Source organism: Egretta garzetta, unplaced genomic scaffold (genome assembly GCF_000687185.1).
Source record: "Egretta garzetta isolate BGI_Z169 unplaced genomic scaffold, ASM68718v1 scaffold5, whole genome shotgun sequence".
Classification (NCBI taxonomy): Eukaryota; Metazoa; Chordata; class Aves; order Pelecaniformes; family Ardeidae; genus Egretta; species Egretta garzetta.
This window is the reverse complement of record NW_009259707.1, coordinates 5,389,444-5,414,404: the sequence shown is the minus strand read 5'-3', so window position 1 is coordinate 5,414,404 and position 24,961 is coordinate 5,389,444. Positions and strand designations below refer to the sequence as shown.

Below are 24,961 nucleotides of genomic sequence, written 5' to 3'. Positions count from 1 at the left end.
AACCAGGAGAGGTCTCCAGCCCCACCATGGCCATGGGCTCCATGGCTTGGGGGACTAACAGAAGCGTGTTTAGTGTTGTCCCCACCAAGACTGGCCATGGGAATACACAGCCAGTGCAGAAACATGCAGCGGCCAGAGGCTTGTTGAGAAGTCTCTTCATTGCTCAGTAGCTAGCACAATCGAAGGGAAAGGAGATTTCAACTCAGAGGCTTCTCCCCCTCATTGGCCAGAGAGAGGGAAGGAGATGGATGGAGGAGATGGGAAGAGCACAGCTGATGCCCAGGGAGAGCTGCTTTGCATGCCTGCACCTGCAGGATGCACGAACAGCCCTGGGTTCAGCTCGAATGAGAAGAGGCACCTTCCTCACTCAACACTTAAACATTGCTGGTCTGTCCCCATCTGCCTTTCAAAGGTCTTGAGCTTGTGGTTTCTCATCCCTGCAGGTCCCCTGGAAGGCAGCATTGAGCTTGTCCATCGGTGAGCAGGGAGCTGGGGTTTGCCAGAGAGAGCGAGGTGCTGGTGCCAGTGCCACCGGCATCGGTCCTGACAGGAATCCTGAGGAACTGCTCTGGGTACTACGATCACTACTGGGCTAGTCTATGCAGAGGAGAGGCTTGGTGGCGGGGCAGGTTTATGGGCTAGAACCCATGTCTCTTAAAGAACTGGGCTCGCCTAATCACATTAGCGGTGTAGTAGTCGTCTCCATTGCATGGGTCTTCCTCATAAACATTGATGTTGCCCATTTTTGCATGGTAGGTGCAGATTCCCCCTGGAAAGAGTTAAGAAGGAGTTGTTATGGGCTTGTAAGTAAGAAATAGAAATTTAGAAGTAAAAATTCCTAGCCAAAAGGGCCATGCATTTCACCAAACCTACACAACTGCTTGGGAAATTACTAGCTGTGCATTATTGTCAAAAAGTGACTGATTTTGCATAAACCTTATTTCTATAGTGAAGGAACCCATGACTCTCTCCAAATGCAGGTGGGAATGGCATGCTAATCCCAGAAAAGGGTGTAACCTAAAAAGGCAAGGATGGGAGAGCAAGAAATAACATAAGGGTGAACAAACCAGCAGGCAGGTAACAGGGACTACAAGCAAACCTGGATCCCAAGCTTTCTTGACACAAGCAACATAACCTGCCATGATAAGCCTGTTGTGTTGCAGTGCCTCAATTTCTACCTTCCCTGGTGGCTTTTTTTGCTTGGTTTCTACTTTATTTATCCACCTGACAGCCATTTCATTTGTAGGATAAACAGATAAGAGGATAACTTGAGACCTGCCCACGTTCACTGAGCACAAGGCCTTGTTCACTGAGCACAAGGCCTTTCCCAGGGAACTTAAGGAGGTCCTGGATCTGTCTGTTCACCAGTGGTGGCCCAGCCACTCAGTGTAGTGGCCCACTGTGGGCATTTGTCACAGAAGTCAAGGGGCAACCTGCCAAGGCTGTGCCCGACACCTTCGCCCAGCCCTGCATGGGATGCTTCCATGTCGCTGCAGCAGCTTCCAGGCTGGGCTGGTTTCCCACTTCTTCCTACTGCAGCAAAGCCACCCAAGGAGCTTGGCGTCCCACCACAGTCTCTCTTCTGCAGGCAGAAACATGGAGGCCCTATGGACAGCTGGGAGGCTTGCATCTATATTCAAACCTCTTGCTGGTCTGCTGTTTTGGGATTGCCTCTTTTAAACTAGAAAACTCTGGGGTTGGGGTTTTTTTTTTTGGTAAGAGATGCTGCCAGATCTGCCAGGCTGATGCACTTCTTCCCTTAAAAGTGACACCAACAAATGCACAGCACTCTCATTGCTCAGCGTGCCCCTTTCTAGTGTGTAGCCCATCGCATACCTCTCAGCTGCTGGTCCCAGGTCCAGGTAGGATGGTTTGCCTGTACTTCATTAATTGCACGAACCAGGATAGTTGAGCACTGATTTATGTGTTCTTCACTATCCCATGATCCAAAAGGTTGCTGTAGCTGCCTGCCAAGCTAGAAAAGTCAAGCAAGAAAATGGGTTTCCTTCTGAACATAACCACCACTGTAGCTTCCCCCTCTTCTTTGTGCTCCCAGGCTGTGACTCATGGAAGTGACCTTACTCGAGATAACACTTAAGCACAACCTTTGATGTAGAGAGGATGCATTTAAGCACTGTCTTGAATGCAGAACAGTCATTTGCTGAAGTAAAGCCTTGGGATATACACTCCATTACTGTTCTGTTACTCATACTTATCGCCTTGATGTACCTGCATCAAGCCATACTTGCGCCGAGTCTGGTCCCAGCCGTTGTTCAGGAGCTGGCCGACGCGGCTCTCCTGCGAGATGATGGCAGCGATGAGCGCTGGGTCCAAGCACAGGTTTCTGGCTACTCTCTTAATTGGGATCTCATATCTCCTCAGGCGTATGATGTCTGCCTCAGCAGATCTCCGTAACATGGCAAGTCCTGCGGCATATAAAAAGGCAGACTTACACACCCTCCCATCCAAACCCCTCACTTTCTCCTTGAGGAGAATGCAGTTACACCGAATTGGGCAGTGGCACTTGAGGAACAAGCACAGCTCTATCTATCGGCTCTGACTGTGGCCAGGGAGCTGCCGGCCGGTACACGAGGATGACCAGGGGAAGAGGGCAGCTTCTCAGGAGCTGGGGCTGTGCGTTTCATGTGCTTTTCTGCTGCCACACTGCTGGAAATATGTCTCTGGAGTCAGAAAAGTGAAATCTCAAATTGCATTTGAAAAAAGTGAGGTGTGTTACTACTGACCGGCCAAACTGCAGTAACAGCTACCTTGTCAGTCTGTGTATAGAAAGGTGGGGGGTTTTTTGGAACTGTTTGGAAACAAGCAAATGGATTCAAGTTCCATTCTTGGACACTCGCAATCGGGTGTCTAAGGCACCTACGTCCGAGAATGTGGCAAAGCCCCTTACAGTCCCCGGAGGCCTCAGCAATATGAATCTGACATAGTCAACTGTGCAGTGGCATGGAACAATAACACAAGGCAAGAAAGAGAGAAATGGGAAGGAGTTACCAAAACGAGGCACCCAGAGGTACGATGGCTACAAACTTGGGACCTGTAAAATGTGTCTCTGGCAGGTCACCACTGGCTAGATCAGCCAACGTGCCAGCACTGAGGACCAGGCTCTGTGCGTCTTCCCCATCGAGCTGAGAGGCCCTGGGGTTTTGTGAGGATGCTGATACTAAAGGCCTGGCTGATGAAAAAGCCATTTTGACTGAAAAGGGGTTGCGCCATTTCCCTTTGGTTGAGGATCCTGACTGTGGGATCTGAGGTTTCTCCTTGCTGCTTCCCACCACGTCTGGAGGCTTTGCAGCACCTGCCATTTTGGGGGAGGAGGTGTTGCTTTCTCCCTTTTGGCTAATTGAATAGCTGCACCCCATTTAATTTGGCGATAATGGAAGGTGAAGCATCTCCCTGTCAGGTACAAACAGTTTGACAAGTCAAGGAATGAATGATACCTACCACAGTCTGGGGCTCTTACGGCTGTACAGGAGATCATGGGGGCTTGAAGAGCACTTATATCACCATAGCAACTGTAACTCATGGATGGAACTGAAAAATTGAACAGAGGTGTTTGAACATGTAAGATCTCAGAGCAAAATTGTACCATGTGCTGCAAGTGAGCACAAGTCAGGCGTGACAGATTCATCCAGACCCGTAACCCACATCAGCTGGTGTTGGCCACTCCTGTATCATTGCCCCTGCTCTCCAGCAGTAATGTCATCAAAGAAAGCTAGAGAATAGAAATTTGTTCGTTTCTAATTTGGTAGGTTGAAGCAAGTGAAACTGGTGACAATTTACATGAACAGGTGTCTGCCCCATTAGGTCTAAAGGTTGGTTTGGCAGAGGGGAACAACAGTATCTGCAGTTATTTCAGAGGGTTTTTCCCATTCAGTGCCCTCCAATGTCCACGCCCCCTCAAATGACAGCTGGTGGTACCTGAGCACCCTGGCTGGAAACGTCTCCTGTATCCCTCTGCAACTTGTTGAGGAATTAATTCAGGAGAGTGCTTGCCTCAGCCTGGGCAAATTGCCCTGCTTCCTCAGAAACTGAGGAATGAAGAGCCTCCATCAAACAGCCTGCGACATTTGTGAGACCATTTCTGAGTAGGCAGAGAAAATCAAGAGGAGGTATGCCTGTGACTGCCTTTTGGTGTCAGTTCTGTGCTCCCAGCGTGCTGGTTTAAAGGACGTTGGTGGGCGGCAAGCAGCCTCAAAGGGCAGCCGAGGACCTTCAGCCACACCAGGTTTTATAGTGCTCCGCAGAAGAATCACGGAATCGCAAGGGTTGGAAGGGACCTCGGGAGATCATCTAGTCCAACCCTCCTGCTAAAGCAGGTTCTCCTAAAGCATGCTACACAGGACTTCATCCAGGCGGGCTTTGAATATCTCCAGAGAAGGAGACTCCACAACCTCCCTGGGCAGCCTGTTCCAATGCTCCGTCACCCTCAGAGTAAAGAAGTTCTTCCTCATATTCAACTGAAACCTCTTATGTTTCAGTTTGTACCCATTACCCCTTGTCCTGTCACTGGGCACCACTGAGAAGAGTCTGGCTCCGTCCTCGTGACTTCCACCCTTAAGATATTTGTATGTATTGATGAGGTCCCCTCTCAGTCTTCTCTTCTTCAGGCTGAACAAGCCCAACTCTCTCAGCCTTTCCTCATAGGGGAGATGCTCCAGCCCCTTTATCATCCTAGTTGCTCTCCTCTGGACTCTTTCTAGGAGTTCCTCATCTTTCTTCAACTGGGGAGCCCAGAGCTGGACACAGTACTCCACGTGGGGTCTCACCAGGGCAGAGTAGAGGGGGAGGAGAAAGGGGACCTCAGGCCCGACCACACGCCTCCTCTCCACAGTCCCTCTGCAAACCATTCCCAGGGGGCTTTCGACAGCAAACCAAACCCAAACCCTGGCTCACCGACAAGGGCCGTAAGGCCCAGCAAGAGCAGTGCAGGTATCATGGTGATGGCTCTCTCCTCAGCTGCCCCGGCAGACCTGGAAACACACAAGTTTGCAAAATGTGAAGAAATCAGTACTGATTTTCAACAGCCCCGTAGTAAAGTTTGCGTGCCAAAAGCTCCAACCCCAAGGCTCCAGATAGGGGTGGTATTAGCTGAGGAATGGAGGCACCCTCCCCGCAGCATGCTTCCCCCCTCACCCCTGGCACGGGATGCAGCCATCAGCTTCAGTGAGTGGTGGTGGGAGGAGAAGCAAGTGATGGGAGCCCCATCTGCTCCTTATTTCCTCCTTGTTTGGGGGATATGGGCTTCTCCCGTGGCTGAATGTCTCCTCCATCTTGTGTGCCACTACACCATCGCATCAAGACAGAGGGGCTGAGCCTGGGGAGCTCAGGAGACGGGAGGGCCCCGTCGGCAGCCTGGGCCAGCAGGGATTTTTCAACTGCTGTCACTTCATATTGTTTGCTCACATGGCCCCTCCTGAACACATGTAGCATGTCTTTATGATGAGACAGTACAGTGCCTTTGCTTTAATTATGTAGGTGTTTGAAGTCTAATGTGCTACGGAGCGCATGCCTCCTTTGTCTCTCTCTTCAAAAGACAGTGGAATTCTTGCTCGGCTTTGGAAAAGTGAGTTTTCAAAAATCAAGCAATATGACCCTCTCTGCTAAAAGCACACAAGGCAAAGATTTTGCTGGTGAAATAACACTGCCGCATTAATTCCTGCCTGTGATAATGGCAGATAATCACTTTAGTAATAAATGTGTCTGCTGTACTTATTAATAAAATCTCCAAATGTCATCCGATAGTAGCCACCAACTGGAAAAAACATTGACTGTACTTGCCTGTGAGTGCATTTAAACTGAGCATTTTTTATGGCTTACAAATGTTTCTTTTTCCCCAAGAGGGCTTCGTATACAAAACACACCACAAGTCTTGTAGGCAATCATCATGCAATGCTATTAACACTTGAAAATGCCGTATTGATTTTAATAATGTGTGACCTTTTCTCTAGTCTGTATTTCTACTGCAAACCAAACTGCATGGATGCACAAACACAAATAGTCCACCAGTGTCATTGGAAAGACTCCCTTGTCCTGAGTGAGCTTATTCAGGCCAACAAACACCCCCGGCTGGAGTTGGGTACACCCAGTAGCTCAGATTGCGCTCAAGGAGTGAGTATTTGCAAGCCTGGATCAATAAAGCTTGACCCAATACCTATTCATTCAATGGCAAATCCATATGGGGCCCCATCAAAAGCCACAGGGTGTAGCTGTTTCCACATGCAGAAAATTGCCGTATTATAAAGCTTTAAGTTATCAGTCTTTTTTTCCCCCTCCCATCACAAAAATCACCACAGGCCTTAAGTCAAAAGAATGTAACAATCACAATATTGACAAAATGCTAAATCAAAGCAAAATCAAAGCTTCTGGCTCTAAATAAATATTCTATAAGTGAATTCAGACTCACCTGTCTTCAATCAGCCTTCCTCTGAGGCAGGTCACTTGATGACTTTTATATATATGTGTATGAAAAGGTACCCACCCCACGGGCTTTGGAATGTTAATTCCTACCTAGTGTGATGACATTTGTTTTAAAGTACAATAAGTAATATACATTAAGAGCTTAGAACTCTTATGATTCCTTTCATCCGAAGATTTGCACAAGCGGTGGTTAGTAAGACTCAGGACAACTCTATGAAAGGAAATAAACACTGGTTTTCCCCCATCAATGAGCACATTGATGCACAATAAATGATTTGCAGAAAGCATTGCAGTGAATCAGTGGCAGAGGCCAGGCAAAAATCAGATCCCTGTCTAGTGCTCTTCTTGCTTTACATCTCAGATCAGTCTGGACGCATTTCTGGAAGGGTTTTTGTCTCATATCCTCAGTGATTCCAGACTGGCAAGCTTTTAGTTGTGTACCATACTTTCGTACAAATTCCAAAAAGGGCAATTAAAGAAAAGCATCTCACTACTTCATTGCTTGCAGCAAGCCTAATTCAGGAGAGAGACTTGAATACTTTGAGAGCAGAGGCAGGTTTGACCTTCAGATTTGGGGAGGCAGGGCGCTGCAGCTGAAATGAGAAGGAAGGGAACCAGTCTTTCAGCAGCTGAAGCTGGTGGGGTCACACAGGGGGTCTCTGAAAGACTTGCGCCTTGTGGCCGAGACAGTTTTCATGTATGTAAGACATCTCAGTCACTCGGAGATGGAAAGGCAATCTGGGAGGCCAGTGCCCTTTGATCCTGTCCCCTTCCCCACATTTTTCTTTTCCCAAGACTCTGCCCAGCATGCGTGGAGGCTAGAAAAGCAAGATTTTCTTTGAGTAGCTTTCTCTTCATTATTTAATACATCACAAATCCATCTATTCCCATTGCTCTCTTTTGGGCTTGAGATGTGGCAGGTAGGAAACACTTTTTTGGCCAGACACTACTGGGCTCAAAACCAAGCAATCGCTATTAATCTGTAAAGCACAGGAGATGATCCAGTGGGCCTTGTCACCTTAAAAATCAATAAACACGACTATCATGGACTTAGATCCTGAGTTAGTATGAAGGAGGGAAGCTTCACTGGAGAACCTAGCCCTGTTGTTACGGGAGGGCTGGGATGTGAGTTAAGGTGAATCTTAAGCATGAAACTCATTTATTTGGGTGAAACATGGAAACAATAGTCATCTTCCCAAAGATTACAACAAGGCTAGGCATTCATTCATCATGTGCAAACCTGATATTGTGGTACCTCACACTGGACTGTCACTTAATTCTTTTACTGGGGTTTAACATTTTAAATAGCAAAAGGTAATGTTTGACATAATTTAAGGTAAGAATCTATGTGGTATCTTTGGAAATAACATGTAGAAAATAGAGACATCACATGTACAGTGTGGCTTTAATCCTTTCAAAAGGAAATAGTGACTGAAGAAATGCTGGGGGAGAGGAAAGCCGGAAGAAATGACCTGGGAAAAGGTCTGAGTGCACAGCTTGATGGCAACAAACCCAGTAGCTATATTCCTTTGCCTTCTATAGAACAAGATGATCTGTGTTAGAAGAGATGTGTTCTCTAAAATAGGTGGAAATAATGCAGTATTAAAATCCAGTTACCTTTTATAAAAAGAGTATCATGTTAGTGATAACAAACTAGCATTCCTCTGTCACTGAACCTGTGCTCATGCTGGTGACTTGGTACCTTTTTTTGAAAAGTAGCCTCTGACCTTAAGTAAGATGTCTTTCCTAATATGTTAGCCACTTGCTGACGGTCCTTAAGATAAATTTTGAATTTAAATACTATTTGTCTTTGCTATGTATTTTCTCTCTCATTTATTACCCATGTAATCACAGATTTTCTACATTTCACAATACTACCACATGAATTCTTAATGCCTGCTCTGCATTGCTCTTTATTTACTCATTGAATGGTGCATGTTATGTTTTAAATACAATTATTTTTATCTGTGCCGCTGTATGCTCCTAGGTCCCAGGGCAGATTCCTTGTATTTGCACAATTCCCAGTATAAGGCCAAAGAAGAGGATATTTTTTCAGCAGCGTTATGAATGGGACGTTTTCTTGCTAAAAACCTCTTTATCCTCACAAAATTTGCCGACTGCGTTTTAAAGTGAATGCCGAAAGCGGGCAGCCTCTGTGGAAACAAGGTTGAGCCCACAGAGGTTGAATGGGGCAGGGCTCTGAGCCGGCACGCTTGTCTGAGGCACTGCCAGGTAAAGGGGCCTGCAAGATGTTAGAAGACACCATCTTCTGCTCAAAGGTCTTTGTGGGGCTCTAAACCCAGAGCGCCGAATGCAGGCGAACCACTACCTGGGAGTGGGCTGCATCTGTCACTAGTACGGCACAATTTTTCCTTTTTATGCTAGGTTTAATCTGGAAAATGATGTGAAGAGTCAGGTAGGGACTACCTCTGACAGCCCATAACCCGACCAAAGGGATGTTCACAGCTGTCAGACGAAAAGCAGCAACTTTTGGTAGGCTGAAGAGGGGATGAGGTCGAAGATATCTTTGTGTCTATGACTAAACCAGCTCTTTCTAAATGGCTGGACTTCATAAAGGGATATCCAGGAATGCGCTGGACTGATGTCCCTGAGAAGTGTTACTTTCCCTCATAACACTACCATACCTCTTTTTATAGTTTTCTTTATTATTCTCGGTATTTTGTTTAGAAGCACAGGTTTTTGGATTAGTATCATATTCCGAGACTCTCATTTAGAAGGACAGCAAGTTGCTAGCCCTCATGCTTCGTAGTAGGGAAAACATATGAAAGCCATGGAAATATGATGTCATTATAAAATTAGTATGAAAGAAAAAGGACACAAATATTATAATTCTTTTTAAAAAAACCCCATCCCTATAATTTTAAACTCCTTTTGCTGTTGTGTAATTTTTAAACACAAAGGATGCCAGTACGTTTCCCTTGTACTGGATCTTGGTCAGCACAGTGTGTGATTGGGAGGGAGGGGATAGAAAGTCAAGGAAAGGAGAGAAGTTCACTTATCAAATGATACCTGCATGTTCTTAAACTTAAGAAGCAGGAAAGCTTCCCGGTATTCACAGGGGCATCCTGGCAAAAAGCTGCAGTTGGTGACCACAGACACGGTGTTCCCATGGTCTTTTGCTGGCACTGTCAGTTACACTGAGCTAAAGGGGGTACAGAGTGGAAAAAAAATGCTACCTGACAGAATAGCATTTTCCACGTGTTTTACATATGCCAGAAAGGAGCACGCCTGAGATCTAAAGCACACCAAGGTTCAATACCACCAGTTCTTTCCTACTCGTAGATTTTCGCTTTATATTTTTTTTTCCTCATGCCAAGTGGTCTACCAAGTGAGTTGTTTTGTTTTTCCATTCCACTTAATGGAGATATGATCACAATGGAGCATAATTTTGAAAAGCATTATATATTGCACACGCTATTCTCTTTCCTGTTGCAGGTTATAGCATCACGTTTCACTGGGTGGTGAGAATACTATCTAAAATCACCTGGAACAATACCCATGCTAATTACTGTCTCTGCTGTGAGATTCAGCTCTGGTTTCATAACATCAGCAGGCAGATGCGTTTCCCAGGTTGCTCTTTTTGTCTGGGATGTAATTATAGGTAACACCGGGTATTCACAGACTTTGCAACTGCTTTATAGGGAAGCTGCCCACAACAGCCGACTCACGTTGGATGCCTACCACTAACTGGCCAGTTAAAGATGCACCTGTAGCATCATCTCAAACCAACCCTCCAGAGACGTCTTTCCCAACTTTTAAAGGGATACAGCCAGTTTAATAATTACATTTCCATAGGTCTTCTTTTCTACGTCTAGTGTACCTGTAAGCAATGATAGTGAAGGTCTTCAAGCTCATGAGACGCGAGGCTCTCAGTTTTCGCTGTGTCCAGAAGTGAACGGGTGCTGAGGGCCCCAATCTCTTCCTTTCTGAAGAACGCAGGTGGGCATTGGAATGACAGTCCACTCTGCACAAAGCATCTCGCTAGCCATCATGTAACCTAACTAAGGCCAGAAGTGTTTATGAGGGAGGAAAAAAGTAGATTCCTTCTGTTGTTTAAAACCAGGCTTTGAATTTTACTGTAGGAAGGTGTTCTAGCAAAGAGGTCACTGGGCTAGATCTTATGAGACCTCAGTTCATACCCCAGCTTAAAGACAGATCTATCACGTAAAGCAAGTCATTTGAAGTTCGAGCCAGGAGAGGGTTTATCCTCGTAAAGCATGAATCAAAACACTGTCATGCTCCAAAACTGTGTCCCAAGTACTTGGCTGTGATGTACATCCGCTCCTGTTTGAGCCTAAAGTGGCCCACCCAGAGGAGCTTGTGGTCCTTATATCCTGAAGTCTGGTTCTGGACTCTGCGTCCCAATGCCAAAATCTCTGGGTGAGTGGGAGTTTGCAGCACGCATGCATGCATTTACTCACCAAAAGTGGCTGCGATGCCCACTTTGTTTAAACCAGCCATGGCAGAAGCAAGACCGATCTTAGAAGATAACCTCACGAAGGCAGACACCTACACTAACCCCCCTTTTGTGGAAAGCGCTTACACCCCTCACCAAGACTGGCCACGTGTGTGTTCATTCTTCTGCCTGTGCAGGTTGTGCTACTGCACAGCAGAGAGCACCAGAGCCACAGGGGAAGTTGCTGGGAAGACAAGAGAATGGCCCTAGGGCCCCTGAAGGGACGTGATTGCATCAGTTTCATGCTCCTGAGACTGCCTTGGTGTTTCATATTGAAAGGGGGGGGGGAAGGAAAACTTAATATTTTGTAGTAAGAGTGGAAAATACTCAAAGCACTGGGAGTAGGGAGGAGAACCCCATCTCTTCTCCAAGCCATAAGCTACAAAGTTGCATTTTCTCTTGCTCCCTCTTTCCAGTCCCCCAAGCCTGACGCTGCACTGTACAACGCTCCAGAAGTGAGGGTGGAGAGGAATGCCACACTTGGGTAAAATATTTTGCAGTTGCTCACCTTGGCAGCGCTCATCAGCCTTCTGTACGCCTTGGATCCTGCCCTGGGGCATCGCCCGTTGGAGAGGAAACTGACACACCTAATCCCAAAATCTGGATTCCAGGAAGAGCCTGAAATGAGATACTGGAGCACCTCATTCTTGATGTTCCTAGGTCCTTCAGCAGAGCTAGGTTTGTTTTAGTTTCACACACACAAAATGAGGATAGGACATTCGTGACTCAGAGATGTCAAACTAACACCCATTAATAATTATTAACTTTACCCATTAATCATGATAACCATTAAGAGCATTTCTGTGTGCCTGGAATTCATGATACAAAGCATTGAGGACTGACAACATCTTAGAAACCAAACAGGAAACAATTTCAGACTTTTTTCCAGGGCAGCACACTAACAAAAGAAATAATTAGCCAGGAGGAAGATGATCAGGATAGGAATTGATGTGGTTTTGTGTATTACAGTCACCTGATTTTCATGGAATGTCATCTTGGGAAAAGCCAATGGTTACTGGAGATTGTGTGGTTTGTGAAGCAGAGAAGTTAATTTTTAAACCTTTTTTGTAAGTCACACATTGAAATCACACCACCAGGCAGATGATGTCTGAACAGGTTGTGTTCAAAAAAGCAAGTATATTAACACAGATTCAACACTGAGCTGACACAAATACACGGCTCCTGCATCAGTGGCAGTTTATTTTAGGCAGCTCAAGCCATGGCTGTAATAGCTAATCCAAAACCCCATAGCATTAGAACATATGCACCTTGTGGGATCTCTAAAAGCAAGTTTTTTTAACTACTCCCTTTCCATCAACAAGCATCAAAAACCTCTCATACACTTAAAATTAATCCACCAAATTTGAACAAGATTTTTTTGGGTGATGATTTGATCTCTTATGTACTACTTTAGCTAGTTTGATGTGTTGGCTTAAATTGATGAAGGTGTGGGCATATGTTACCTTTTGCAGTGGACGACAGAATGGTGCTCTCCAAGGAGGATGGATGACAAGGAGCATCTGGGAGACTGGAATGTCTTGGATCACCGCAATCGTATCAGACAGGCTTAACACTGAAGGCTCCAAAGCATGATCCAAGAACAGAAGATCAGAGCAGACCTTCAGAGCAGTAATTTACTCAAATGTGATGGAACCTATCAATCTATTTATCCTTTGAAGAGGGCTCAGGGGCAACATCCCCTCACAACAGTTCCAAAATAGTCTACTGTAACATCAAGCACCCTCCACTTCCACCAGTTCCTAGAGAGAGGCTTTCCTTAAACTCTGCAGTGTAACCCTCACTCTTGAACTGTCGTATACAGCTGTTCTAAAGAGACAGATGGATCAACCCACGACTGACAAAATTTTCCTTTTAAAAAGTGGAATACACAGCTATTGAATATGCAATGAGTACAAAAGCCGTATTATTTCTGCATCAGCTGGTGCTTGTTTGTGTGCATGTGAGAGACAAAACGACAGTATCCGTCACACTGGGTTGAGGACACTGGCTTTACTCTTACCTGGAAATCAAAGGGTTTGGTTTAGAAACTATTGTTCAATGCCCAAATTTTCTACAGAAATTTCTGTAGAGAAGTATTCCTTTTCAAATTTCTAGACAGGAAATAGCACAATGTGGATTACTTGGAACCGAGGACTGGAAGGCACCAATTCCTCTTTTGAGTCTGCCTCCCGCAATGACCCCTATTGCACTTGCAGGCAATCCAACCTACTAATGGAGTCTGAGAGCAGCTGCTCAGTTGTTGTCCTCTCCAGAGTTTGTTTCTCTTCCCATCTCTTCCAGGGACCAGACTTCTTCATGCTTCCCAAATCCCAAAGCTCAACTCAGCACCTAACTTCCAGGTAGATGTCTTGAGCAGACCATCGCAAGCATAATGTGGGATCAATCAGCAATCAAAGGGTGCCCAGTCAAATCCAAATAACCTGGAGTTAAGAGCCGAACAACACAGATCTTGTTCGGTTATTATTGCCTCCATTTATTTTACGATTACTTCATGCAAGCATCAAGCATAGGCTTAAGCACTAATCATTACCGAAGTTACATGCTGAGTTCATGCATAAGCCCCATAACTTCAAAAGCTCTACGTGAACATTTCTCATCTCCTTATTGTATAATACCCTTTCATGGCTAACACATGCCAGACCAGGTACCATTTTGTGATGTAAGGCTCAGGAACCTTAGTCATGTCCTTACACATACGGTCTATCTGCTGTAAGCAATTAATCACATGCAACCTGCGTCCTTTCTAGATATTGTGTATCGTTGTCATCATCTTCTCATCTATCAGCCATATTGCCACTAGATCGCTACTGACAAAGTTCAGCTTTGAGCTTCCCAAGTCTCTACAGCTGACATTTGTCTGAGCTGGCATTCTCCAAATTGCCTACGCTTCTAGCCTGCTGACCCAGGTCTTATTATCATGGACACTTCATTATTTAACTTGCACTGCAAAATCACTGAGCTCTACCATAGAAGAATAATTTGTTCCTCGCTCAAACTAGAAGAATTTTCCAGTTCTTCAAGAATTTTTAAGTTTCAGCCTAAATAAAATGCTTGGATTTGGACTGTTCATCTCGAAGTAATATGCAGATCAGGAATGGACATCTTACTAAGAGGACCGTTCAAAGACAGATTTAATCTTCATTCGGGACAGAAAATGCAGAAAGCAGACATGAAAGTAAAGACTCGAAGCAGGCAGATCTATGAGGCTGCCACTTCAAAATAAATTTAAACTTATTAGTACAAACAGTCTCAACTTCCCCTTTTACCCAAACCACACATTCCTGCAAGCCCCTTTTATCATGGAGAAATACGCACTGGAGTGCGTGTGGCCATATTCCAAGCCAGATGAAGGAAGAGGTCCAGCTGAAGATTAACCTAGAAAAAAAAAATCAGCAGCTTAAAGTGACATGAAACCACAGACTCTGACTAGCATTTACACCGAGTTTGTAATGGGGCTATTCACACATGGAACTGTAACGACGCACTATGCTGGAATCCTGACAAGCCCACATCTATTTCCACACAGCACGCAACTACACTAGACATGATTTTATATTTCCACAGCCTATTCAACATAATTAGGACTTAGAGATGAGTCTTGCTAAGGCACTCTTAAAAATACTGTTGGAACATTGGTTTCCTAAATTAAAACTCTTGCAACTGGATGGGGGGGAAGCCCTTTCTAGTGCATTTAGAGAGTTTGTGCATTAAAAAGGAGATCAACTCAAAGCAAGTCTGCTTTATGCTTCTAGGGGATTAACGGGCAGCTGTGTACATCTTAAGCTGATTGCCTTCTCAAAGCGATGTCGTAAGACAGAACTATATGTAGTTTGCTAGAAATCTAGAAAGAGCATGCAACTTTCTGATGGACCTTATTAAAAGAAAAAAAATAACCCACAGCACCTCAACCACCTTATTTGAAAAGATGCAAAAGTCACCATTAGAATTAAAATAATTTTATTTCAATGTACATGAACAGAAATAAAGTCTGATTTTTTAAACTTACTTACAGAGATATATTGCTGGGCTGGCCCAATCACAAGTGTTCTCCACTACAAGGCAGCAAGACTGACTAGATCCACTTCACTGCTTTTTGGGCCAACTGGATTCAAAGTACCACCTCAAAAGGGTCCTTCAGAACACAGCAAACTTTTTTTTTTTTTTTTTAAAAAACAGAAAGAAAACTCATCAACTAGCCAGAAATTTTACATTGTGTGCCAAGGAAGATCTTCCTTGAAAATTCTGTCCATTACTGAAGAACAGTACACAGTATGCGGCACTAGATCTAAATTTAACAGATCAAGGTTCCTCCCAAATACTTTTCTCTATTCTACTCTCTTGTACAAAGCATCTGCTATAAAATCCACACATTCAAAACCACAGAATTATACAAACCTGTGAACAAGGCTGTTTTCAGTATGCTTGTTGCTATGTGCTATTACCCGCTGTATCAGCTTTAACATGCAGTGTACATAGATGGTAAAAGGGCATTTTTCTAGACCATCTATTTCAGAATTCATAGAAGTTACAACTGTTTTTATAACTTACAGTGCAACGTAGGTTAGGTTATTCAATGTCATGATATGGCACCATAAGACAAGCACTCATTTCTTAAAATGCACAATTCCTTTACTCATTTTGTGGTGCTTTACTGATTATATAATTAATAATAAATTTAAAGAGACAACTGGAAGAGGAACTGATAGGGAAAAATCTTTTAAAAAGGCATCTATCATCTCCTTTAATAATGAAAATTAGAAAAAAACCTGGAACTGTCAGATTCAAGGAAAACAATAGGAAGTAGGTCTTCACACAACACAGCTAAACTGTGGACTCCTTATCATATGATGTGGATGCTAGGACACTGTGAGGATTTAAAGAGATTTTTTTTTTCTTCCATGATTTTAACCAACAAATGCTCGCAGATACAGAATTCCCTAAGCCACAGATTGCTTGAAGTATATTCTGGGGAAGCACTGCTATCTGCTTACCCTGTTTCACTCTTCCTTGTGCATCTGCTTTTGGCCCACTGAGACTGGATGCTGGGCCAGAGGGACCTTTGGTGTGACTTGGTACAGTTGTTTCTAACAGTTACTTCAAAACATTTCATATACTTACACTTAAGACAAAGTTCATGATTTGTCACATTATTTAGGACTCAGGATTTTTAATTACAAATGACTTCCAAAAGAGGAAAAAAAAATATTTAAGCTTTTTTCTGCTATGACTCAGTTGTATAAAACTGTATAGAAAAATGAGCATTATGTGCAGATGTAATGAAAAGCAGTAAGCTTTGTAAAAAACATTCTTAGAAATGTACCAAGCATAAACAAAAGATGATTTACAAATACATTTAGCTGTTCCTCTAGTCATCATCAGAATCTGAATCATATTTCTTTCCTCTGATGGTCTTCTTATCCAACTTGGTAAAGCTTGTTCCAAATTTCTTTTGACTTTGAAAAGGTGGGTCCATTAAGTTTCCACTAGAGGAAAAGAAGACATTGATTAAAGCCGTATTCATGCGGACAGTAAGGAGCATCTCTAACTACCTGTTTTTCCAGGAAAACATTGCAAGAGAACACAACCCCTACTCCCTAAAGCCACCCTAAGTAGCATTGCGGTGTTGCTAGCACAGCACATCCTGGACAAAATGGCCTGCATAACTGTAGTTAAGACAGAATTGCAAGCGTAAACAGCACCTGTGAGCAGAGCTCTAGACAAAAACTGTCTGAAAGGGCTTTTGGTGCAAACTGATCATGCTAAAGACAGCCTTCTGTCAGATTAAACAGTAACCAGGGAATTACAGATGGACTTTTCAAAACAAATGAGGAGCCGGAAGTACAAAAGAAGCTAAAATTTTGTAACAGGGACTTTGGAGTAGAAACAGACAAGTCAAAACTGGGTTTTGTATTGCCAGAAGTCACCTCATATTGTCTCCGCCTAGGCCAGACAGAGCAGCTTCCCCATTGGACGCTACGCTCCAGTTAGGGGAGCATGGAGAGACTCAAGCCTCAGTGTCCATCTATGACCCCTGCGGGGGCTTTCTCACCAGTATGTGGGTCCACGTGTTGTTGGGAACAGCAGGTGCTCGCATAAAGCTGGAGCGCCCACATCTCCTACATTGGGGGTGAGCAAGGAGGGGAATCCCCTCCCCTTGCTCAGAAAATGGTGTGCGTGCTTTCACTCACATGACCTGTGAGGGGTTTGCATCCAAGTGTCAGTGAGCGAGTGAGCAATTAGAACCTTCTGGAACTAGTTATAGAAGAGTGTTTAGAAATTTGTAGGTATTAAGATTCTGTAAACAACATTTTGCTGATATTGATCTTAAATGTACAGTTCACTGATTGCTAGTTAATTACATGACAGTAATAAGTCAATACCCCACTCAAATCCCGATTTCGGTCAAGCAATGTGACCTGAACAGTTTTTCCCCTAAATACAGTATATCCTTTCACCATCTGCTATCCCACAGGTTCAAGGAAAAGAACTGTTTCTAGGCTCTGAGGAGGACTATCTCCTTTTCAGGAACTCCAGAGAGTGAGACATTACATTCAGAGCAGTGTGGAAATGCAACATTTGTACACAAATGGATGTCTCCTGGAATGGATCTCCTGGGCAATGCAGCTACCGTGGCCCACTTTGCAAAGCCAGCGTACCAATCTCAGGATCTGGCAAAATGAACAAAGAATGGAACAACTTCCCCACTCCACAGGAAGCTAAGAGCAGAATACACAGCACTAGCAGAGCCAAGTAGGAACTAAAATTCTGCCGTAAGCCAATGTACTAACATTTAGCAAATTCAATGCAGCTTGGTACAACTCCACTGAAAGGTTTCTCCCATAAAAGGCTGTTGCTGTCTAGAATATATAACCAAGCTGCCTTTTGCTCCTCTGTGTATTTGCTTGTTACTGAACAGGGAAGTGGGTATTAGCACTTGTTTTGAACTACAAATTTCCACTTCAGTCATTTCATCTGAAGTTCAACACCTACTAAGCTAAATTGAGCAGTAGTTTCTTTGCCTTTAAGATATAACAATACTTCTTGCCACAATTTGGTAATTAGACACTGAAATAAATTCAGATATTGAAGTTTAAAATAAAAAAGCCAAAGGCATTAAAAAAAAAAAAAAAAAAGAGCAAAATTAACCCAAAAAGATAAAGATGATGTTTTAGCCAGCCACACTGAGAAGCAAAGCAGAAAGTTCTGGTAAATGATTCTCCTGTAAAGTTAGGGTATTGTGGTTGTCTTCTATCCTGTAGTCTTAAATGTGTGATTCCTGTAAAGTTAGGGTATTGTGGTTGTCTTCTATTGCCTTCTATCCTGTAGTCTTAAATGTGTGATCTATGATGATTATGTTGTACTGCTACACAAATAATGTATTTATACTTCTGCAACTTATTTTCACTTTCTGCACTGTTCATTGGGGAAAAAAAAACCCAAACGTATTCATGTATGTAATATGGACTAAGATGCAGTTTAAGGATAACTTGCCCAGTTTTCTGTGAAGTGGATTAAAAATGCTCAAACTTTACTGCATTGCAACTGTGACATTTAAGCAACTAGAGCTGATTTAGAAAGGATTACAGTAGATGCATGACTCTGAGAGGCCATATCAGAGCAGCGTAGCTACTCTACACACGTCATGGCAAGAACTGTTTATTTTTATCAAAAAAGGACAATGTAACGCTCATTCTAATGTCTTCTTCCCTTGCCAAAGTACACAGATTAAATAACTGGGTTAAACTCACTTGTTTTAAGCATACATAAATTACAAACTTTTACAGATTATCCTGTCTGCAAGCATGTTCTCCTTGCACTGTATCTGAAAATAAAGCAACCATAAAACAATTCATTACCTGTAATTAATTACATCTGCACAGCCTAATCTCCATTCTAAGGCCTCTGTAGTGAAGTCATCAGTGTTACCGAGATCAGTAAAGCCCACAACATAGTCTTGTGTTTTTCCATCTTTTACTAGTGCTAGAGTGGGAATTACTTTGATGCGCAGTCTCTCACACAAGAAAGGAGATTTTTCAGCATTTAATTTCAAGAATTTTGTCTCAATATGCTTTTTTGCCAATACAGTCAAATGTTTGTCCATTATTTGGCACCTGTGAAAAAAACCCCAAAATATAAATCAATAAGTTGAAGAACATGTATTTTAGAGAAAGTTCAAAAGGAACAGTAAAGAGCTAGTTCTACCATGTTAATTCCTCAGATATGACATTTGTAATTAAGAATTTAGTTTAAAGAGAAACTGTGTTTCAAAGGTAGCTGGAATTAATGACTAATAGAATAACAGTCTGGAGCACCTTTATTGCACAATTATACCATGCATTTCTCTTATTTCTTCCTATTTACTCTCACATACACCTGAAAGCCTCTCTCATTTCTTGAGGCCTGCATGTATTGATAAAATTTCCCTCTGGATTCTATTCTTCCTGCTCTAGATTCACTGCCTATCAGCTGGAAAAATTTCTCTGTAACAAACTTCACACCTTCAGAGAAGTACTTGCAGCACGTTACAGTGGGTGTTTTTTTTTTCCCAGTCACTACCTCCACAACCGAGATGCAGCAACTCACTGTACTGGGGCAGGGAAATGATTTGCACAGACTGCTTCAGTAGTGCTATTGCACTTTTCTGTTGCAATGGAATAGGAACAAGCATACAATTATTATTTCTCAGCTAAGGGACAGTAACATGAGCTGCTCAAAATACTTGTCAAATGGCAGAGATTTGTGGACTTGTCATCTGCAATCTCAACTTTCTGGATTGCCTTCTTTAAGTGGTTTGGCTTAGATGCATGTACTCTGTGATGTGTCTGTCCTTTAACTCAATAAAGCTGAGCAGATCAAAAAGCTAGAGTGGGCAAGGATGAAAGCAACTTGATATTGTAGTTGGTAAACCTGACATACAAGCTTGAAGCTGGTTGTCAGCACAATACACTTTACAGTTTACTTTCTCTAAAGTTCTTTCTCCTCTCTGAGTCTACAGATTTTGTTGGTTCAAGAAACAAGAACCAAACAACTCAAACCTGTTCTAAGCTACTTTATTTGCAGAGACAGTCTTTCAACTTCTTTGAGTAAAAGCTAGCCAACTGCTTCAGATATTTCTGAAACTTAAGCATTTAACTTAGAAAATGGAGGGGACAGATACCCACTGCATAATCCAGCTTTGATCTCTTTCAATTTCTCACATTGAGGCTGTTTCAGTTTATATTCTATAAGCTAGAGAGAACAGAACACCTTGGGTGTTAAAAAAACCAAAATAACCAACCAAAACCAGGACAACTGGCTCCTCCTTCAACAAACTACTCTACTTCGCAACTGCATTTTAACAGAAGACATTGAGACAGACCCACTGAGGAAGAGCCTACAATCCAGAACTTCTGAAATTCTTCCAAGGAACTGACAGATCTTATTTTAGGTTCCTATTCTGAGTCAGGACATATTCTCAGATACAGGTCTCTCCTCACCCTAAAAAAGTGACATAGTCACAAAGGCACAGGCACAAAGGAAAAGCAGCTGTAGCTGGTATTCATAGATCCTTTCATAGTAAAAGGTTAAATTCTGAAGATGCCTGGACAAGTTTTTGTTTATATTTTTGTTTGCCAGCACTGTCCAGAATATCTCTGTCTAGAATAACCAGAGTAATCTGTTTGAAACGTTGCTCCTGTACAGTTACTACATTTACAGACCTGGCTCCCTCTAAATGATGAAACACAGCACTCTCTCAAATATTGTCAAAGAAGTGATACATTTATATTCTAATCAGCTGCGTAACAGAGTATTAATCATTGTCAAATCATGAACTGATTAACTGGAATGAGAAAAACATTAAAAAGAATCAGATGTCTTGAGAAGGGAGCAAGATTTGGAAAATGAAGGAATCTGAATACTTCTATAAATGCCTATTTATTTGTGTGATTTGAAAGAACAAAAGAACATGTCTGGTTTTGTAGACATCTATAAACAAAAGGTTTCTTGCGCGTAGCTTATTTACTATACCTGAAAGTTGTATCTCTATAGAAATGGCAAACCACGTTTTTACTTTCTTTGACTTCCTGAAAAAAGTCTCTCTCACTTGGGATTTCTCTGTATTCTCCATGTCCTTTCGAAAGCCACTCCTTTTGAAAAACATAAAAGGAAGTAATTAGTATGGAGTCTGTTAGTCCTGCAGCTGTCATGCAAGCTCTACAGCTTTGAAGAAATGTAAAAGAGGGGGCCTGTAGTGGAAACCCATTTCATATGGTAATAGAAGGAGAAAAAAAATTACTCCCCCCCCTTTAGTTCTGTTTTGAAAATATGCAAATGCCGCTAGGCTAGACAATACTTTTGGGTTACCTCTTTCTCAACAACAAATAGGTGGCTGAGCAGTAAAGCTACCTTACTTATTTGGAAATACAAATCTCAGAGCTGCATAAATTTCTGCAGTACAGCCTCCCAGTAAAACTAGACTAGTCCAAAGAGAACACCAACGACAAGAAAATTCTCAGCATTTGAAAACTGCTAATTGACAGCTTGGGCTACTCTCTCTAAAATGTTTTTGTACACTCAGAGAACTCTTGTCTAAAACTGACTCAAGTCATACTTGAGTCATACACATACTAAAATGGATTTCTTCTAATTTTTCCCTCTATGAAAAGATCAGTGAAAAAAAAGCCTACTGACTAACCTGCAATGGGTGATATTTATCAAATATACACTGAAGATAGCCTAGTATGAGCCAGGCTTCCAGAAAACCATTCAGAAACACACACATACCATTAGTGACAAAACGTATGGAGAAATAGTGTGCAAATACAGTTTTGAAAAAGCTAATCTTCTAGACTTTCAACAAATGCACTTAAGAAAAAGCCCCAGCTTGTACAATACTGAAAGTTAATTGTAGTATATTAAAACAAGTGCAGACTAAGCTAAATTATTAGAAGTAGTGCAGTATGACAGAACCTGACAAAACACTTTAGTTTCCAGTGGGAGAAAACAAAAATTTAGATAAATCACTGTTCTTGATCTTGCAGTTTTGTCTTAGCAGACTGGGGGATGGGGAGGGAAGGTTTCCAAGCAAACCAAAAATATCCTGTAAGCTGTATTAGAATAGAACAAAGAATTTCCTGAACATTGTATGCATTAATAATGCATAGAAGTATGAGCACATGAAGAAGTAATCTTGATGCAAATCAAGAACTGACTTATCCTTCAACAGTGGGTACGCGTTAATTCCCCTCTGCACACTCCTGTTCCAGAATAGTGTGGAGGCTTACTCCTTTTACTAAGTAGAATCCTACTTCAAATTTGTATTTGAAAATGCATGAGAACAGCGACTTAAGATGAAGTGACACGAACAAGTTATCGCATGAGAACTAGCACACGTTCACATCCAAGAACATCCGAGTGTTATGACTTCTGAAAAAGGAAAAACACTAGAATCAAACACAAACCAAACTTCTGAAGACAAGGAAATAGCGTGACACTTTCTCTACTTCCATGTTTAGGAATCAAAGCTGCTAACGCTGCCTGTTCTCCAGCATCCCAACCATGCCATGCTGTTTTACTGCATTCCCGTTTCAAAACATGGCATTGGCTTTTATGGGTTCCACCACAGCCAGAGCATCTCCTGTCAACCCAGTCACCTCCCCTGCAACCCAGTCTATTTCTTTGTTTAGGTTTGCTTAGATGGCATAAGCTAAGAAACCTATGACTTCCCTATTTACAATTCAGGTCTCACACCATGTTACTAAAATGTTGCTGAGAACTACTTTCAAAGAGACTTTCTGGGGTGCATAAAGACCACAATTTAGCTTGAGGTATTGGAGACCAAAGAATAATTCCTTTCTTGCAAGAAGAAACGAGCACAAAGGCATTTCATTGGGTTAGAAGGAGCGGGACAAATGATTCCACCCTAGGAACAAGGAAAGACCCCGTATCATTCTTCTACAAAATAACTTAAAAGAAGAGCATGCATCACTTACATGCCATAACTAACAACCTCCAGAATTCAGAAGCTTAAGGAGCCTAAAGGCTTATGATTACGTTGCCTGCAAGGCTTATGCTTCCAGACAGCAATGTTCACTCAAATCTTTGTACGAGACTCTTTATCCTATCCTCATTGTAAACAATCACAGAGGTTCTTCTCTCGTCCTGTTAAAAAACACAAAGCATGCACACGTGGCAGACATGCGCTTTCCTGCATAATTTAGTAAATACAGGAAGGTGAGGAAGAAGAAGGGAAAAAAAACCCAAACCCACCCCCAAACAACTCCAAAACACTTAGTTCACACATACAGTTTCCCTAGGATTTCCAAGAAGCTTGTTGCACTGTACACATCAAGAGTCTACATTACTACAGTAATTACTTGTTTCTGCTGCTGAGCCTTTTTTAGTGCCTCAAGCCTCCTTTGTTTAAGGCATTCCAATTCATCTTCGTCCATTTGGTCCAGCTTCTGCAGTTCGGCATCCAGATGTTCTTCCACAACCTTGGTAGTCTGAAGTATTTCATTCTCCAGAACTTTTTGAAGTATTTCAACAGAGGTATCAGCAGCCATCTTTAACTCAAAAGTGATCTCTTCAGAGCTGTGGAAATAGCAATACATGGAATTAACATTTATACAGACACTTAATTAAAAGCCTGACCTCTCTACAGTTCACACTGTAGAGAGGTCAGGCTTTTAATTTTAATTTGTTTCTCTACAGTTCACACTGTAGAGAAACAAAATGCTATGCTATTTGAAGTAGACACCAGTAGACAGTTCTTTTCTATATTGCTATTTATATTTCTGTATTGTCCAAAGGGGGTTCCCTTTGGAGAATACTTTCACGATGAACACAGATGGCAACAAAGATACCAGTCAAGTCCTATTCTCTCAATCCCAAAGGCAGCTGTTGAAAGCACAGGAACCTGAAATCACTTGTCAATATAAAAATGTAAAATTCGCCAGTTCCAAAGGAACACTCATCCTGAGCCAGATCCATGGAACTTTAATAAATATTCTGAAATTATAAGATGCAACTGTAAAGCTCCAAGCTACTGGGAGGAGGTGTACGATGTCTCAGAATAAGTCTAAGCAATGCTCAGCATATAAGTTTCTGCCAGTAGTATAAACCCAACTACTTTAGGTAGCTGATGCATATTAACATATTTAAAACTGAATTAGCAGTCCTCTCCTCAGCTAAAAGAAAGACAAAGCACTCAACAGCAAATGCTTTAGGCCAATACACTGCTTCAATTACTACAAGAAAGCTGCTATTGCAAACACCACCCTATGGCAGCCAAAGAACGGATTTAAAAAACCCCAACAACCACTACCTAATTGCTGTGTGAAGAAACACAGCTAAAATAATTTTCTGTAGAGTTCTCCCTGTCCAAACACTTCAAAAGGCACAAAATACTAACACTAGCACGCACGAAGAGGTGGAGCAATATAATTGATGGTTCCCTCCAAAAAACTTACACTACAAAACACTATTACTGTAGCGAGTGATCATTTTGGAAGGGGGACAATGCGCAGTCAGCCTAATGAGATTCTCAACCTGCAGGCCACGGGTCTGACGTCCTGAATTCGGGCTCCACAGCACTCTTCTGTATTTCAAAGCAGCCAAACCACCAGTGCCACCGGCTTTGTCACCGCCTTGCGTACAGAGGCAAGAAAGCTTTTTAAGCAGCTGTGGGCAAAGTACCAACGTCAGGGCAGCATTCCTGAGGGCAATGCAACACCAGCAGCGCTACGCCTGCTGCCACACTCCACGCGTGTCACAGCCGCGCTTGCTCTGTCCTGCAGTACCTTTTGTCTGGAGTCCCTCTCCCCGAAACTGCGAACTACAAAGTCTCCCCGTGTTTTCTGTCCCCCTTTCTTGTGTTCCCGGAGGAAACAAGAGCGTTGACAGCGCAGCTCCGGGGCCGCTAGGTCTTCCGGGGAGGGAGGGAAACGCGCTCAGCCGGGGCACAGGGAGGCTCGCCCCCAAGCAAGCAGGAAGGAAAACGGAAAATCACCCCCAGCCGGTCTCCGCTACGGCCTGAGGTCCCCAGCG

The 24,961-nt window shown here is 42.9% G+C and overlaps 2 protein-coding genes across 6 annotated transcripts; both read right to left on the bottom strand.

Moving 5' to 3' along the window:
* Positions 1-11: 11 nt before the first annotated feature.
* On the bottom strand, positions 12-16,150 carry LOC104126380 (lysozyme g). 3 transcript variants are annotated; one of them, XM_035894348.1, is made up of 9 exons: positions 14,944-16,150; positions 12,376-14,308; positions 11,421-11,586; positions 10,277-10,382; positions 4,912-4,988; positions 3,460-3,549; positions 2,230-2,426; positions 1,837-1,975; positions 12-769 (listed from the first exon to the last, which is right to left on the bottom strand). In XM_035894348.1, the coding sequence occupies exons 3-9, from the start codon at positions 11,470-11,472 to the stop codon at positions 639-641; spliced, it is 792 nt and encodes a 263-aa protein (XP_035750241.1). In that variant the 5' UTR covers positions 11,473-11,586; positions 12,376-14,308; positions 14,944-16,150; the 3' UTR covers positions 12-638. The 3 variants fall into 3 exon arrangements, with proteins under 3 accessions (XP_035750241.1, XP_035750242.1, XP_009637248.2); XM_035894349.1 differs by having other exon boundaries at positions 11,421-11,512; XM_009638953.2 differs by having other exon boundaries at positions 11,421-13,353; positions 14,249-14,308.
* A 100-nt stretch (positions 16,151-16,250) lies between these two features.
* TXNDC9 (thioredoxin domain containing 9) lies at positions 16,251-24,955 on the bottom strand. 3 transcript variants are annotated; one of them, XM_035894352.1, is made up of 5 exons: positions 24,715-24,955; positions 23,290-23,506; positions 20,942-21,060; positions 18,790-19,044; positions 16,251-16,416 (listed from the first exon to the last, which is right to left on the bottom strand). In XM_035894352.1, exons 2-5 carry the CDS (start codon positions 23,476-23,478, stop codon positions 16,299-16,301), a joined length of 681 nt encoding a protein of 226 aa, XP_035750245.1. In that variant the 5' UTR covers positions 23,479-23,506; positions 24,715-24,955; the 3' UTR covers positions 16,251-16,298. The 3 variants fall into 3 exon arrangements, with proteins under 3 accessions (XP_035750245.1, XP_009637247.1, XP_035750244.1); XM_009638952.2 differs by lacking the exon at positions 24,715-24,955 and adding an exon at positions 24,464-24,708; XM_035894351.1 differs by lacking the exon at positions 24,715-24,955 and adding an exon at positions 24,385-24,472.
* Positions 24,956-24,961: the final 6 nt, after the last annotated feature.